This window comes from Lethenteron reissneri, chromosome 50 (assembly GCF_015708825.2).
Source record: "Lethenteron reissneri isolate LAM-NWPU_2019-01 chromosome 50, ASM1570882v1, whole genome shotgun sequence".
Classification (NCBI taxonomy): Eukaryota; Metazoa; Chordata; class Hyperoartia; order Petromyzontiformes; family Petromyzontidae; genus Lethenteron; species Lethenteron reissneri.
The window spans coordinates 10,692,398-10,708,434 of NC_083828.1; the positions used below are offsets into that span (position 1 = coordinate 10,692,398).

The 16,037-nt window shown below is 58.5% G+C and overlaps 2 protein-coding genes across 2 annotated transcripts in view; one reads left to right on the forward strand and one right to left on the reverse strand.

Moving 5' to 3' along the window:
- Positions 1–265, reverse strand: part of LOC133355038 (45 kDa calcium-binding protein-like) — a 27,905-nt gene extending 27,640 nt beyond the window's left edge. The window contains exon 1 of the mRNA XM_061572295.1: positions 29–265. Within this exon, the coding sequence (XP_061428279.1) occupies positions 29–265 (237 nt within the window). The remainder of the gene's footprint in view (positions 1–28) is intronic.
- A 429-nt stretch (positions 266–694) lies between these two features.
- The window catches only part of LOC133355039 (proline-serine-threonine phosphatase-interacting protein 1-like), a 31,263-nt gene continuing 15,920 nt past the window's right edge, over positions 695–16,037 (forward strand). Inside the window, exons 1-4 of the mRNA XM_061572297.1 lie at positions 695–746; positions 1,864–1,943; positions 3,384–3,482; positions 11,024–11,120. Coding sequence (XP_061428281.1) covers positions 695–746; positions 1,864–1,943; positions 3,384–3,482; positions 11,024–11,120 — 328 coding nt within the window. The remainder of the gene's footprint in view (positions 747–1,863; positions 1,944–3,383; positions 3,483–11,023; positions 11,121–16,037) is intronic.

Below are 16,037 nucleotides of genomic sequence, written 5' to 3' on the forward strand. Positions count from 1 at the left end.
TCCCCTGGCCGGTGAACACATGCCTTACCTTTGCGTGGAGTAGCACGCCACCTTCCCGTGAAGATGTGAGGGTTCGTACGACTTCTGACACCATGTTGTTGGGGCCGCTGGCCCCCGCGGTCCCTCCTTGCTGCTCGCCGACGGCAGGGGTTCCATCGTTTGCCGACCCCTCGCTGGTCTGCGACCAGCTGCTGCCGTCGCTGGGCTCATCACCCGACGGCTCCCTTCCCTGGTCCGCCCCTCCGCGAGCTTGTGTGAGAGGCATAGCTCGTCGTCCGCTTTCGTTCACCTGTAAACGCTGCGTTGTCTCTCCGCCAAGCACATGCTCTAAACGGGGTCAGGGTTCGGAGGGCGAACGACGCTGTCCTCACACCGCGTGAGTCCCTGCGGCGATAGACGGAGTGGGTACCTGCTGACGCACCGACTTCCCCCCATGCTACGAGCGCACACACCTGCACACAGCACCACGCGCTTTCACTCACTCGTAAGACCACTCGAGGCTGCGCTGGGTTATTAATGGTTCATTCTCGGCGACTGCGCTTTACTGTTGGGTCAGTATCGATCGGCGTGGCAGGCCTACGTTATCGTCCCTGGGTCTGTACCCGATCTATCGGAGGGATATGTTCTAGGTGGCTCTGAACTCTCTAGTCTCTTTCCCAATACCCCCTTTCCACTTACTCACGATTAGGTGCTCATGGCGTTCGCTGATCCCGTCCTCACTGCGTACCTCGATGCGTCGCACGGACGTCCGAGTCGCTGGGCTGGAGAGCGTCTCGTGGCCTGACTCCGGAGCAAGAGAGCCTCTACCTCGCTACATCCGCTTTTTATGCTATCTCCCCATCCCAGGGTCCCGCCTCCCCAGCCCTCTTCGCTCTTGCGGCCCTTATGCACGGCGCGCATTCTAAATTAGTCCCATTCTCATGCTCCTCCATAATAATCTTTATGCGTGGCGCGTATTCAAATTAGTCCCATTCTCATGCCCCTCCATAATAATGGGTGGTCGGCTTGACCGCGCCGGTGCACGGCGCCTTTGTCATGCCAATTAGCCATCTCGCTCCTCCTCTGCCTGCCTCGTCAATACGTGTGTGTGTGGGAGTGCGTTTCAACCGCGGTGGCCGAGTGGCCCCTCGCCGCGACCATGCAATCTTAATGCCGGTCACAGCGCCGCGGTGCGAATTAGCATCGGGGGAGGTCATCCAATTCCCTGGCCGCAGGAAACCGTGAAGATTATTCCGGTAAGGGCTTCTCGGGTGAAAACCGGTCAGCCGGGTGACCTCCCCTCGGAGCTCTATGGGGGGGGGAAATGCGTGCGGGTGTGTTTATGTGGGGGGCGGTGAGGGGGAAGCGGGTTGGCTCCGTCGCTTGGTGGTGGCGAGGTCGTAGATGGGACGCCCGCCGAGCGGCTTCGTGGCGGCAGCATCACAACTGCCTCCGTGGGCTCTGCATTCTGGTGGGATAGGGATGGCTTAGTGACGTGTTTGTTGTTGTGGTTTGTTGTCGTGTTTGTTGTCGTGTTTGTTGTCGTGTTTGTTGTTGTGTTGTGTTTGTTGTTGTGTTTGTTGTTGTGTTGTGTTTGTTGTTGTGTTTGTTGTCGTGACCTTCTACCACTGGACGTCTGTGGGAAGAAAGAGCTTGAAAGCTCATCGGAGTCCTCCTGCCGGAAAAATTCCGATTCTGATTCTGACTTTTGAGATTCACTCCTCTATCCCCCGTGCCCCCCCCCCGTGCCCCCCGTGCCCCCCCGTGCCCCCCCTTGACCCCCCCCGTGCCCCCCCGTGCCCCCCCCCTGTGCCCCCCCCCCTGTGCCCCCCCCCCCTGTGCCCCCCCCCCTGTGCCCCCCCCCTGTGCCCCCCCCCCCCACAGACGTGGCCTACAAGCAGAACGTGGAGCTCATTGAGAGGACGCGGGTCGAGTGGGAGATGGTCCACGAGCGAGCCACCGTGGTCAGCCCCATGTCCCCCCCCCCCCCCCATCGCCCACTGTCATCGTTGTACCGCACTTCTATGTCGCCCTCCTGGGGCTCGCTCCGCCGGCCTCGAGCGGGTGCGCTGAATGTTCGTGCTCACCGCTGGGAGACGCGGTGGCGAGGAGATGTTAACTACCTCGCCTGGTATACAGGAGGTCGTGGGATCCATCCCAACCCTGATGACGCCTGCTGTATATTTGGAGTTTGCGTGTCTCTCTCTCTCATCATCACGGTGGCTAGGAGATGTTAACTACCTCGTCTGGTGCACAGGAGGTCGTGGATTCCATCCCGACCCTGACGCCTGCTGCTGTATATTTAGAGTTTGGGTGTCTCTCTCTCTATATATATCATCATCATCACGGTGGCTAGGAGATGTTAACTACCTCGCTTGGTACACAGGAGGTCGTGAGTTCCATCCCGACCCTGACGCCTGCTCTCTCCTCGCGGTCGCGTGGATTTGTTCCCAGTCTCCTCCGGTTTTCCCTCCATATTCACAATCAATGTCCACGTGATGGTGGTGATGGTGGTAATGATGATGAGGCCCACTGCGTTGAGATATCCTTCGTGATAGCCAGGCAGCTTCTGACAAAGAGCTACACAGCTCAGTGGGGTCGCATACCTGGTCAAATAAATAAAACAGTTTAGTCAAATCCCACTCCGCACTGACCGGCGTGGTGAAGTATGGTCAAATACCGCCTCCCGCTCCCTCCCCCCCTCCCGCGGCGTGGGGGAGAGATCATCATCACCATGATCATCCAGCAGTGGATTGACATAACAGGGGCTGCACGTTTACATTAGAACTGCCCCGGGTGGGTCCCCTTAGGCCAAGCTGCGGGAGCTGTCGTTGCGTCCGCCACGAGGGTGTCAACCCGCAGCGCCGATGAGCACAGCGCCGACACACGGTTGCCCGAGCTCCTGCCGTCCTGTGCGTGCGTAGAACTTTTGTCGCTCCGCCGTGCGTAGTGAACCGCGATAATCGGAGGCGCGGTGGAATGGGGGGGGGGGACATCAAACAAACAGATTAAATGCGAAATCAATGAGTTTGTCAACCTAATACCGGCAGGGAAGAGCGTTCCAGACGGCCGCAGAAGCAGCGCGTCTGAAAGGGCCGCGCGACGATTCGCCGCCCACTATTCTTTGTTGGACGTCCTCGATATATCGAGGGCGTTGTCGGCCCAATGAGTGAGTTGTTTACACGTGCGGGAGGAAACCGGAGCGCCGGGAGAAGGCTCATGAGTGCGTGCGAGGGGGAAACGCTCTATCCCCACGAACGTCGCCCCTTCGTCGGCCCAACGTCGTCTCGACGTCGGCCCAACGTTGGCATGCGGTTTGAACCGTCGGCCCAACGTCGGGCCGACGTTTTGCGCGGGGTGGGTGCGGTGGCCGTGCTGACGACGCGTCCCGACGCGCGCGGCAGCTGTACGAGCAGCTGGAGTGGGAGCGCCTGAACTTCGCACGCAACGCCATGTGGGTGCACAGCAACCAGCTGTCTCAGCAGTGCGTCAAGGACGACCAGGTGGGGCCCACGCTCACCCACCCTCTCCACGCTCACCCACCATCACCACGCTCACCCACCCTCACCACGCTCACCCACCCTCACCACGCTCACCCACCCTCACCACGCTCACCCACCCTCACCATGCTCACCACGCTCACCACGCTCACCCTCCCTCACCACGCTCACCCACCCTCTCCACGCTCACCCACCATCACCACGCTCACCCACCCCCACCACGCTCACCCACCCTCACCACGCTCACCCACCCTCACCATGCTCACCACGCTCACCACGCTCACCCTCCCTCACCACGCTCACCCTCCCCGACCACGCTCACCCACCCTCACCACGCTCACCCTCCCTCACCACGCTCACCCTCCCCGACCACGCTCACCCACCCTCACCACGCTCACCCTCCCTCACCACGCTCACCCACCTCCACCACCCTCACCACGCTCACCCTCCCTCACCACGCTCACCACTCTCACCACGCTCACCACGCTCACCACCATCACCCACCCTCACCACCCTCACCACGCTCACCCTCCCTCACCACGCTCACCACTCTCACCACGCTCACCACGCTCACCACGCTCACCCTCCCTCACCACGCTCACCCCGCTCACCCACCCTCACCACGCTCACCCACCCTCACCACGCTCACCCACCCTCACCACGCTCACCCTCGCTCACCACGCTCACCCACCCTCACCACGCTCACCCACCCTCACCACGCTCACCCTCGCTCACCACGCTCACCCACCCTCACCACGCTCACCCAACCTCACCACGCTCGCCCACCCTCACCACGCTCACCCACCCTCACCATGCTCACCCACTCTCACCACGCTCACCACGCTCACCACGCTCACCCTCCCTCACCACGCTCACCACGCTCACCCACCCTCACCACGCTCACCCACCTTCACCACGCTCACCCACCCTCACCACGCTCACCCTCGCTCACCACGCTCACCCACCCTCACCACGCTCACCCACCCTCACCACGCTCACCCTCGCTCACCACGCTCACCCACCCTCACCACGCTCACCCAACCTCACCACGCTCGCCCACCCTCACCACGCTCACCCACCCTCACCATGCTCACCCACCCTCACCACGCTCACCACGCTCACCCACCCTCACCACGCTCACCCACCCTCACCACGCTCACCCACCCTCACCCTCGCTCACCACGCTCACCCACCCTCACCACGCTCACCCACCCTCACCACGCTCACCCTCCCTCACCACGCTCACCCACCCTCACCACGCTCACCCTCCCTCACCACACTCACCCTCACTCACCACGCTCACCCACCATCACCACGCTCACCCTGCCTCACCACGCTCACCCTCCCTCACCACGCTCACCCACCATCACCACGCTCACCCTGCCTCACCACGCTCACCCACCCTCACCACGCTCACCCACCATCACCACGCTCACCCTGCCTCACCACGCTCACCCTCCCTCACGACGCTCACCCTCCCTCACCACGCTCACCCTCCCTCACCACGCTCACCCTGCCTCACCCACCCTCACCCACCCTCACCATGCTCACCACGCTCACCCACCCTCACCACGCTCACCCTGCCTCACCACGCTCACCCACCCTCACCACGCTCACCCTCCATCACCACGCTCACCCTGCCTCACCACGCTCACCCTCCGTCACCACGCTCACCCACCCTCACCACGCTCACCCACCCTCACCACGCTCACCCTCCCTCACCACGCTCACCCACCCTCACCACCCTCACCACGCTCACCCTCCCTCACCACGCTCACCACCCTCACCACGCTCACCACCCTCACCACGCTCACCCACCCTCACCACGCTCACCCTCGCTCACCACGCTCACCCACCCTCACCACGCTCACCCAACCTCACCACGCTCGCCCACCCTCACCACGCTCACCCACCCTCACCACGCTCACCCACCCTCACCACGCTCACCACGCACACCCACCCTCACCACGCTCACCCACCCTCACCCTCGCTCACCACGCTCACCCACCCTCACCACGCTCACCCTCCCTCACCACGCTCACCCACCCTCACCACGCTCACCCTCCCTCACCACGCTCACCCTCCCTCACCACGCTCACCCACCATCACCACGCTCACCCTGCCTCACCACGCTCACCCTCCCTCACCACGCTCACCCACCATCACCACGCTCACCCTGCCTCACCACGCTCACCCTCCCTCACCACGCTCACCCACCCTCACCACGCCCACCCTCCCTCACCACCCTCACCCACCCTCACCACGCTCACCCTCGCTCACCACGCTCACCCTCCCTCACCACGCTCACTCACCCTCACCCACCCTCACCACGCTCACCCTCCCTCACCACGCTCACCCACCCTCACCACGCTCACCCACCATCACCACGCTCACCCTCCCTCACCACCCTCACCCTCGCTCACCACGCTCACCCTCCCTCACCACCCTCACCCTCCCTCACCACGCTCACCCACCCTCACCACGCTCACCCACCCTCACCCTCGCTCACCACGCTCACCCTCCCTCACCACGCTCACCCACCCTCACCACGCTCACCCACCCTCACCACGCTCACCCTCCCTCACCACGCTCACCCACCCTCACCACGCTCACCCACCCTCACCACCCTCACCCACCCTCACCACGCTCACCCTCCCTCACCACGCTCACCCTCCCTCACCACCCTCACCCACCCTCACCACCCTCACCCACCCTCACCCTCCCTCACCCTCCCCCACCCACCCTCACCACGCTCACCCACCCTCACCACGCCCACCCACCCTCACCACGCTCACCCTCCCTCACCACGCTCACCCACCATCACCACGCTCACCCACGATCACCACACTCACCCTCACTCACCACGCTCAACCACCATCACCACGCTCACCCTGCCTCACCACGCTCACCCTCCCTCACCACGCTCACCCACCATCACCACGCTCACCCTGCCTCACCACGCTCACCCACCCTCACCACGCTCACCCACCATCACCACGCTCACCCTGCCTCACCACGCTCACCCTCCCTCACGACGCTCACCCTCCCTCACCACGCTCACCCTCCCTCACCACGCTCACCCTGCCTCACCCACCCTCACCCACCCTCACCATGCTCACCACGCTCACCCACCCTCACCACGCTCACCCTGCCTCACCACGCTCACCCACCCTCACCACGCTCACCCACCATCACCACGCTCACCCTGCCTCACCACGCTCACCCTCCCTCACCACGCTCACCCACCCTCACCACGCTCACCCACCCTCACCACGCTCACCCTCCCTCACCACGCTCACCCACCATCACCACCCTCACCACGCTCACCCTCCCTCACCACGCTCACCACCCTCACCACGCTCACCATCCTCACCACGCTCACCCACCCTCACCACGCTCACCCTCGCTCACCACGCTCACCCACCCTCACCACGCTCACCCAACCTCACCACGCTCGCCCACCCTCACCACGCTCACCCACCCTCACCACGCTCACCCACCCTCACCACGCTCACCACGCTCACCCACCCTCACCACGCTCACCCACCCTCGCTCACCACGCTCACCCTCCCTCACCACGCTCACCCACCCTCACCACGCTCACCCTCCCTCACCACGTTCACCCACCCTCACCACGCTCACCCTCCCTCACCACGCTCACCCTCCCTCACCACGCTCACCCACCATCACCACGCTCACCCTGCCTCACCACGCTCACCCTCCCTCACCATGCTCACCCACCATCACCACGCTCACCCTGCCTCACCACGCTCACCCTCCCTCACCACGCTCACCCTCCCTCACCACGCTCACCCACCCTCACCACGCCCACCCTCCCTCACCACCCTCACCCACCCTCACCACGCTCACCCTCGCTCACCACGCTCACCCTCCCTCACCACGCTCACTCACCCTCACCCACCCTCACCACGCTCACCCTCCCTCACCACGCTCACCCACCCTCACCACGCTCACCCACCATCACCACGCTCACCCTCCCTCACCACCCTCACCCTCGCTCACCACGCTCACCCTCCCTCACCACCCTCACCCTCCCTCACCACGCTCACCCACCCTCACCACGCTCACCCACCCTCACCCTCGCTCACCACGCTCACCCTCCCTCACCACGCTCACCCACCCTCACCACGCTCACCCACCCTCACCACGCTCACCCTCCCTCACCACGCTCACCCACCCTCACCACGCTCACCCACCCTCACCACCCTCACCCACCCTCACCACGCTCACCCTCCCTCACCACGCTCACCCTCCCTCACCACCCTCACCCACCCTCACCACCCTCACCCACCCTCACACTCCCTCACCCTCCCCCACCCACCCTCACCACGCTCACCCTCCCTCACCACGTTCACCCACCCTCACCACGCTCACCACCCTCACCCACCCTCACCCACCCTCACCACGCTCACCCACCCTCACCACCCTCACCACCCTCACCCACCCTCACCACGCTCACCCACCCTCACCACGCTTACCCTCCCTCACCACGCTCACCCTCCCTCACCACCCTCACCCTCCCTCACCACGCTCACCCTCCCTCACCACGCTCACCCACCCTCACCACGCTCACCCTCCCTCACCACGCTCACCCTCCCTCACCACGCTCACCACGCTCACCCACCCTCACCACGCTCACCACGCTCACTCACCCTCACCACGTGTGTCTCACCCACCCTCACCACGCTCACCCACCCTCACCACGCTCACCCACCCTCACCACACTCACCCTCCCTCACCACGCCCACCCTCGCTCACCCACCTTCACCACGCTCACCACGCTCACCCACCCTCACCACGCTCACCACGCTCACCCACCCTCACCACGCTCACCCACCCTCACCACGCTCACCCACCCTCACCCTCCCTCACCACCCTCACCCTCCCTCACCACGCTCACCCTCCATCACCTTCCCTCACCACGCTCACCCACCCTCACCACGTTCACCCACCCTCACCACGCTCACCACCCTCACCCACCCTTACCCACCCTCACCACGCTCACCCTCCCTCACCACCCTCACCCACCCTCACCACGCTCACCCACCCTCACCACGCTCACCCTGCCTCACCACCCTCACCCACCCTCACCACGCTCACCCACCATCACCACGCTCACCCTGCCTCACCACGCTCACCCACCCTCACCACGCTCACCCTCTCTCACCACGCTCACCCTCCCTCACCACGCTCACCATCCCTCACCACGCTCACCCTCCCTCACCACGCTCACCCACCCTCACCACGCTCACCCTCCCTCACCACGCTCACCCACCCTCACCACGCTCACCCACCCTCACCACACTCACCCTCCCTCACCACGCCCACCCTCGCTCACCCACCCTCCCCACGCTCACCACGCTCACCCACCCTCACCACGCTCACCACGCTCACCCACCCTCACCACGCTCACCCACCCTCACCACGCTCACCCACCCTCACCACGCTCACCCACCCTCACCCTCGCTCACCACGCTCACCCACCCTCACCACGCTCACCCTCCCTCACCACGCTCACCCACCCTCACCACGCTCACCCTCCCTCACCACGTTCACCCTCCCTCACCACCCTCACCCTCCCTCACCACGCTCACCCTCCATCACCACGCTCACCCACCCTCACCACGCTCAGCCACCCTCACCACGCTCACCCACCCTCACCACGCTCACCCTCCCTCACCACGCTCACCCACCCTCACCCTCCCTCACCACCCTCACCCTCCCTCACCACGCTCACCCTCCCTCACCACGCTCACCCACCCTCACCACGCTCACCCTCCCTCACCACGCTCACCCTCCCTCACCCTCCCTCACCACGCTCACCCACCCTCACCACGCTCACCACCCTCACCCACCCTCACCCACCCTCACCACGCTCACCCACCCTCACCACCCTCACCACCCTCACCCACCCTCACCACGCTCACCCACCCTCACCACGCTCCCCCCCCCTCACCCCCCTCACCCACCCTCACCACGCTCACCCACCATCACCACGCTCACCCTGCCTCACCACGCTCACCCACCCTCACCACGCTCACCCTCCCTCACCACGCTCACCATCCCTCACCACGCTCACCATCCCTCACCACACTCACCCTCCATCACCACGCTCACCCTCCCTCACCACGCTCACCCACCCTCACCACGCTCACCCTCCCTCACCACGCTCACCCTCCCTCACCACGCTCACCCACCCTCACCACGCTCACCCTCGCTCACCCACCCTCACCACGCTCACCACGGTCACCCACCCTCACCACGCTCACCCACCCTCACCACGCTCACCCACCCTCACCACGCTCACCACGCTCACCCACCCTCACCACGCTCACCCACCCTCACCACGCTCACCCACCCTCACCACGCTCACCCACCCTCACCCTCGCTCACCACGCTCACCCACCCTCACCACGCTCACCCTCCCTCACCACGCTCACCCACCCTCAACACGCTCACCCTGCCTCACCACGCTCACCCACCATCACCACGCTCACCCTCCCTCACCACGCTCACCCTCCCTCACCACGCTCACCCACCCTCACCACGCTCACCCTCCATCACCACGCTCACCCTCCCTCACCACGCTCACCCACCCTCACCACGCTCACCCTCCCTCACCACGCTCACCCTCCCTCACCACGCTCACCCTCCCTCACCACGCTCACCCACCCTCACCACGCTCACCCTCCCTTACCACGCCCACCCTCGCTCACCCACCCTCACCACGCTCACCACCCTCACCACGCTCACCACCCTCACCACGCTCACCCACCCTCACCACGCTCACCCACCCTCTCCACTCTCGCCCCCCCTCACCCTCGCTCACCACGCTCACCCTCCCTCACCACGCTCACCCTCCCTCACCACGCTCACCCACCCTCACCACGCTCACCCTCCCTCACCACGTTCACCCTCCCTCACCACCCTCACCCTCCCTCACCACGCTCACCCTCCATCACCACGCTCACCCACCCTCACCACGCTCACCCACCCTCACCACGCTCACCCACCCTCACCACGCTCACCCTCCCTCACCACGCTCACCCTCCCTCACCACGCTCACCCTCCCTCACCACTCTCACCTCCATCACCACGCTCACCCACGCTCACCCATGGTCGTGGTTGATGTAGCTGTGACTGTGGTTGTCTTCGTATTGGGGTGGTTGTTGTTGTTTATGCAAGTGATGTGTTTGTTGTGGTTATTGTGGATACGGTTGTTGAGGTCATGGTGGTTGTTGTTGTGGTCATCGTGGTTGTGGTGTTTGTTGTGGTTGTTGTGGTCATGGTGGTTGTTACGGTTGTTGTGGTAGTTGTGGTTGTTGTGGTTGTGATGTTGTTGCTATGGTCATGGTGGTTGTTGTGGTGGTGGGTTTTGGTTGTGGTGGTTGTTGGTGTGGTTTTGGTGGTTGTTGTGATCATGGTGGTTGTTTTTGTTGTGGTCATGGTTGTTGTGGTTGTTGTAGTTGAGCTGGTTGTTGTTTGGGTGGTTGTGGTGATTGTTGTTGTTGTTGTGGTTGTAGGCGTACGAAGAAGTGCGGCTGTCGCTGGAGAAGAGCGACGTCCAGGAAGACATCAACTGCTTCGTGAAGAGCAAGCAGACCGGGGAGCGCAAGCCTGGTACGGCACACGCGGAGACGGAGCGTTCAGTACGATCCACGTCTACCAATCTCCTCCGTTCGACCCACATGAAGACGGAGCGTTCAGTACGATCCGTATCAGCAAAGTCGTCGATTGGGCAGGTTGCACGTGGTAGTGGGGGAAAGTCTACTGGCCAACATGGCAGAGTAGGCCAAACACCCTCTCAGCTGCGTCATTTTCACCATCACATCAGCAGCAGCAGTGTACTTACAGCACTGCCCTCTGCTGCCTCCATTTGTTCGTACGTCCAACTTTACTCCCGTCAATTACAAACATGTCGTACGGCGTGTACACTAAACACGGGGAGTGGCTTTACACGTTATATAATCTCCTGTAGATGTAGATGCCACTGGTTCTTCACGTTATGCAGATGTAGATGCCACTGGTTCTTCACGTTCTGCAGATGTAGATACCACTGGTTCTTCACGTTCTGCAGATGTAGATGCCACTGGTTCATCATGTTCTGCAGATGTAGATGCCACTGGTTCTTCACGTTCTGTAGATGTAGATGCCACTGGTTCTTCACGTTCTGCAGATGTAGATGCCACTGGTTTTTCACGTTCTGCAGATGTAGATGTCACTGGTTCTTCACGTTTTGCAGATGTAGATGCCATTGGTTTTTCACGTTCTGCAGATGTAGATGCCACTGGTTCTTCACGTTCTGTAGATGTAGATGACAATGGTTCTTCACGTTCTGTAGATGTAGATGTCACTGGTTCTTCACGTTCTGCAGATGTAGATGCCACTGGTTTTTCACGTTCTGCAGATGTAGATGCCACTGGTTCTTCATGTTCTGCAGATGTAGATGCCACTGGTTCTTCACGTTCTGCAGATGTAGATGCCACTGGTTCTTCATATTCTGCAGATGTAGATGCCACTGGTTCATCACGTTCTGCAGATGTAGATGCCACTGGTTCTTCACGTTCTGTAGATGTAGATGCCACTGGTTCTTCACGTTCTGCAGATGTAGATGTCACTGGTTCATCATGTTCTGCAGATGTAGATGTCACTGGTTCTTCACGTTCTGCAGATGTAGATGTCACTGGTTCTTCACGTTCTGCAGATGTAGATGTGACTGGTTCATCATGTTCTGCAGATGTAGATGCCACTGGTTCTTCACGTTCTGTATATGTAGATGCCACTGGTTCATCATGTTCTGCAGATGTAGATGTCACTGGTTCATCATGTTCTGCAGATGTAGATGCCACTGGTTCTTCACGTTCTGCAGATGTAGATGCCACTGGTTCATCATGTTCTGCAGATGTAGATGCCACTGGTTCTTCACGTTCTGTAGATGTAGATGCCACTGGTTCTTCACGTTCTGCAGATGTAGATGCCACTGGTTTTTCACGTTCTGCAGATGTAGATGTCACTGGTTCTTCACGTTTTGCAGATGTAGATGCCACTGGTTTTTCACGTTCTGCAGATGTAGATGCCACTGGTTCTTCACGTTCTGTAGATGTAGATGCCACTGGTTCTTCCCGTTCTACAGATGTAGATGCCACTGGTTCTTCACGTTCAGCAGATGTAGATGTCACTGGTTCATCATGTTCTGCAGATGTAGATGCCACTGGTTCTTCACGTTCAGCAGATGTAGATGTCACTGGTTCTTCACGTTCTGCAGATGTTGATGCCACTGGTTCTTCACGTTCTGTAGATGTAGATGTCACTGGTTCTTCACGTTCTGCAGATGTAGATGCCACTGGTTCTTCACGTTCTGCAGATGTAGATACCACTGGTTCTTCATGTTCTGCAGATGTAGATGCCACTGGTTCTTCATGTTCTGTAGATGTAGAAGCCACTGGTTCTTCACGTTCTGCAGATGTTGATGCCACTGGTTCTTCACGTTCTGTAGATGTAGATGTCACTGGTTCTTCACGTTCTGCAGATGTAGATGCCACTGGTTCTTCACGTTCTGCAGATGTAGATACCACTGGTTCTTCATGTTCTGCAGATGTAGATGTCACTGGTTCTTCACGTTCAGCAGATGTAGATGTCACTGGTTCTTCACGTTCTGCAGATGTTGATGCCACTGGTTCTTCACGTTCTGTAGATGTAGATGCCACTGGTTCTTCACGTTCTGCAGATGTAGATGCCACTGGTTTTTCACGTTCTGCAGATGTAGATGTCACTAGTTCTTCACGTTTTGCAGATGTAGATGCCACTGGTTTTTCACGTTCTGCAGATGTAGATGCCACTGGTTCTTCACGTTCTGTAGATGTAGATGCCACTGGTTCTTCCCGTTCTACAGATGTAGATGCCACTGGTTCTTCACGTTCAGCAGATGTAGATGTCACTGGTTCATCATGTTCTGCAGATGTAGATGCCACTGGTTCTTCACGTTCAGCAGATGTAGATGTCACTGGTTCTTCACGTTCTGCAGATGTTGATGCCACTGGTTCTTCACGTTCTGTAGATGTAGATGTCACTGGTTCTTCACGTTCTGCAGATGTAGATGCCACTGGTTCTTCACGTTCTGCAGATGTAGATACCACTGGTTCTTCATGTTCTGCAGATGTAGATGCCACTGGTTCTTCATGTTCTGTAGATGTAGAAGCCACTGGTTCTTCACGTTCTGCAGATGTTGATGCCACTGGTTCTTCACGTTCTGTAGATGTAGATGTCACTGGTTCTTCACGTTCTGCAGATGTAGATGCCACTGGTTCTTCACGTTCTGCAGATGTAGATACCACTGGTTCTTCATGTTCTGCAGATGTAGATGTCACTGGTTCTTCACGTTCAGCAGATGTAGATGTCACTGGTTCTTCACGTTCTGCAGATGTTGATGCCACTGGTTCTTCACGTTCTGTAGATGTAGATGTCACTGGTTCTTCACGTTCTGCAGATGTAGATGCCACTGGTTCTTCACGTTCTGCAGATGTAGATACCACTGGTTCTTCATGTTCTGCAGATGTAGATGTCACTGGTTCTTCACGTTCAGCAGATGTAGATGTCACTGGTTCTTCACGTTCTGCAGATGTTGATGCCACTGGTTCTTCACGTTCTGTAGATGTAGATGTCACTGGTTCTTCACGTTCTGTAGATGCCACTGGTTCTTCATGTCCTGCACATGTGGATGCCACTGGTTCTTCATGTTATGCAGCTATAGATGCCACTGGTTCTTCACATTCTGCAGATGTAGATGCCACTGGTTCTTCATGTTCTGTAGATGTAGATGCCACTGGTTCTTCATGTTCTGCAGATGTAGATGCTACTGGTTCTTCATGTTCTGCAGATGTAGATGCCATTGGTTGTTCACGTTCTACAGATGTAAATTCCACTGGTTCTTCACATTCTATAGATGTAGATGCCACTGATTCTTCACGTTCTGCAGATGTAGATGTCACTGATTCTTCACGTTCTTCAGATGTAGATGTCACTGGTTCTTCACGTTCTGCAGATGTTGATGCCACTGGTTCTTCACGTTCTGTAGATGTAGATGTCACTGGTTCTTCACGTTCTGCAGATGTAGATGCCACTGGTTCTTCACGTTCTGCAGATGTAGATACCACTGGTTCTTCATGTTCTGCAGATGTAGATGCCACTGGTTCTTCATGTTCTGTAGATGTAGAAGCCACTGGTTCTTCACGTTCTGTAGATGTAGATACCACTGGTTCTTCATGTTCTGCAGATGTAGATGCCACTGGTTCTTCACGTTCTGTAGATGCCACTGGTTCTTCATGTTTTGCAGATGTAGATGCCACTGGTTTTTCACGTTATACAGATGTAGATGCCACTGGTTCTTCACATTCTGCAGATGTAGATGCCACTGGTTCTTCATGTTCTGCAGATGTGGATGCCACTGGTTCTTCATGTTATGCAGCTATAGATGCCACTGGTTCTTCACATTCTGCAGATGTAGATGCCACTGGTTCTTCATGTTCTGTAGATGTAGATGCCACTGGTTCTTCATGTTCTGCAGATGTAGATGCTACTGGTTCTTCATGTTCTGCAGATGTAGATGCCATTGGTTCTTCACGTTCTACAGATGTAAATTCCACTGGTTCTTCACATTCTATAGATGTAGATGCCACTGATTCTTCACGTTCTGCAGATGTAGATGTCACTGATTCTTCACGTTCTTCAGATGTAGATGCCACTGGTTCTTCACGTTCTATAGATGTAGATGCCACTGATTCTTCACGTTCTGCAGATGTAGATGCCACTGGTTCTTCACGTTCTGCAGATGTAGATGCCACTGGTTCTTCACGTTCTGCAGATGTAGATGCCACTGGTTTTTCACATTCTGCAGATATAGATGCCACTGGTTCTTCATGTTCTACAGATGTAGATGCCACTGGTTCTTCACGTTCTACAGATGTAGATGCCACTGGTTCTTCATGTTCTACAGATGTAGATGCCACTGGTTCTTCACATTCTGCAGATGTAGATGCCACTGGTTCTTCACGTTCTACAGATGTAGATGCCACTGGTTCTTCATGTTCTACAGATGTAGATGCCACTGGTTCTTCATGTTCTACAGATGTAGATGCCACTGGTTCTTCACGTTCTACAGATGTAGATGCCACTGGTTCTTCATGTTCTACAGATGTAGATGCCACTGGTTCTTCACGTTCTGCAGATGTAGATACCACTGGTTCTTCATGTTCTGCAGATGTAGATGCCACTGGTTCTTCATGTTCTGTAGATGTAGAAGCCACTGGTTCTTCACGTTCTGCAGATGTTGATGCCACTGGTTCTTCACGTTCTGTAGATGTAGATGTCACTGGTTCTTCACGTTCTGCAGATGTAGATGCCACTGGTTCTTCACGTTCTGCAGATGTAGATACCACTGGTTCTTCATGTTCTGCAGATGTAGATGTCACTGGTTCTTCACGTTCAGCAGATGTAGATGTCACTGGTTCTTCACGTTCTGCAGATGTTGATGCCACTGGT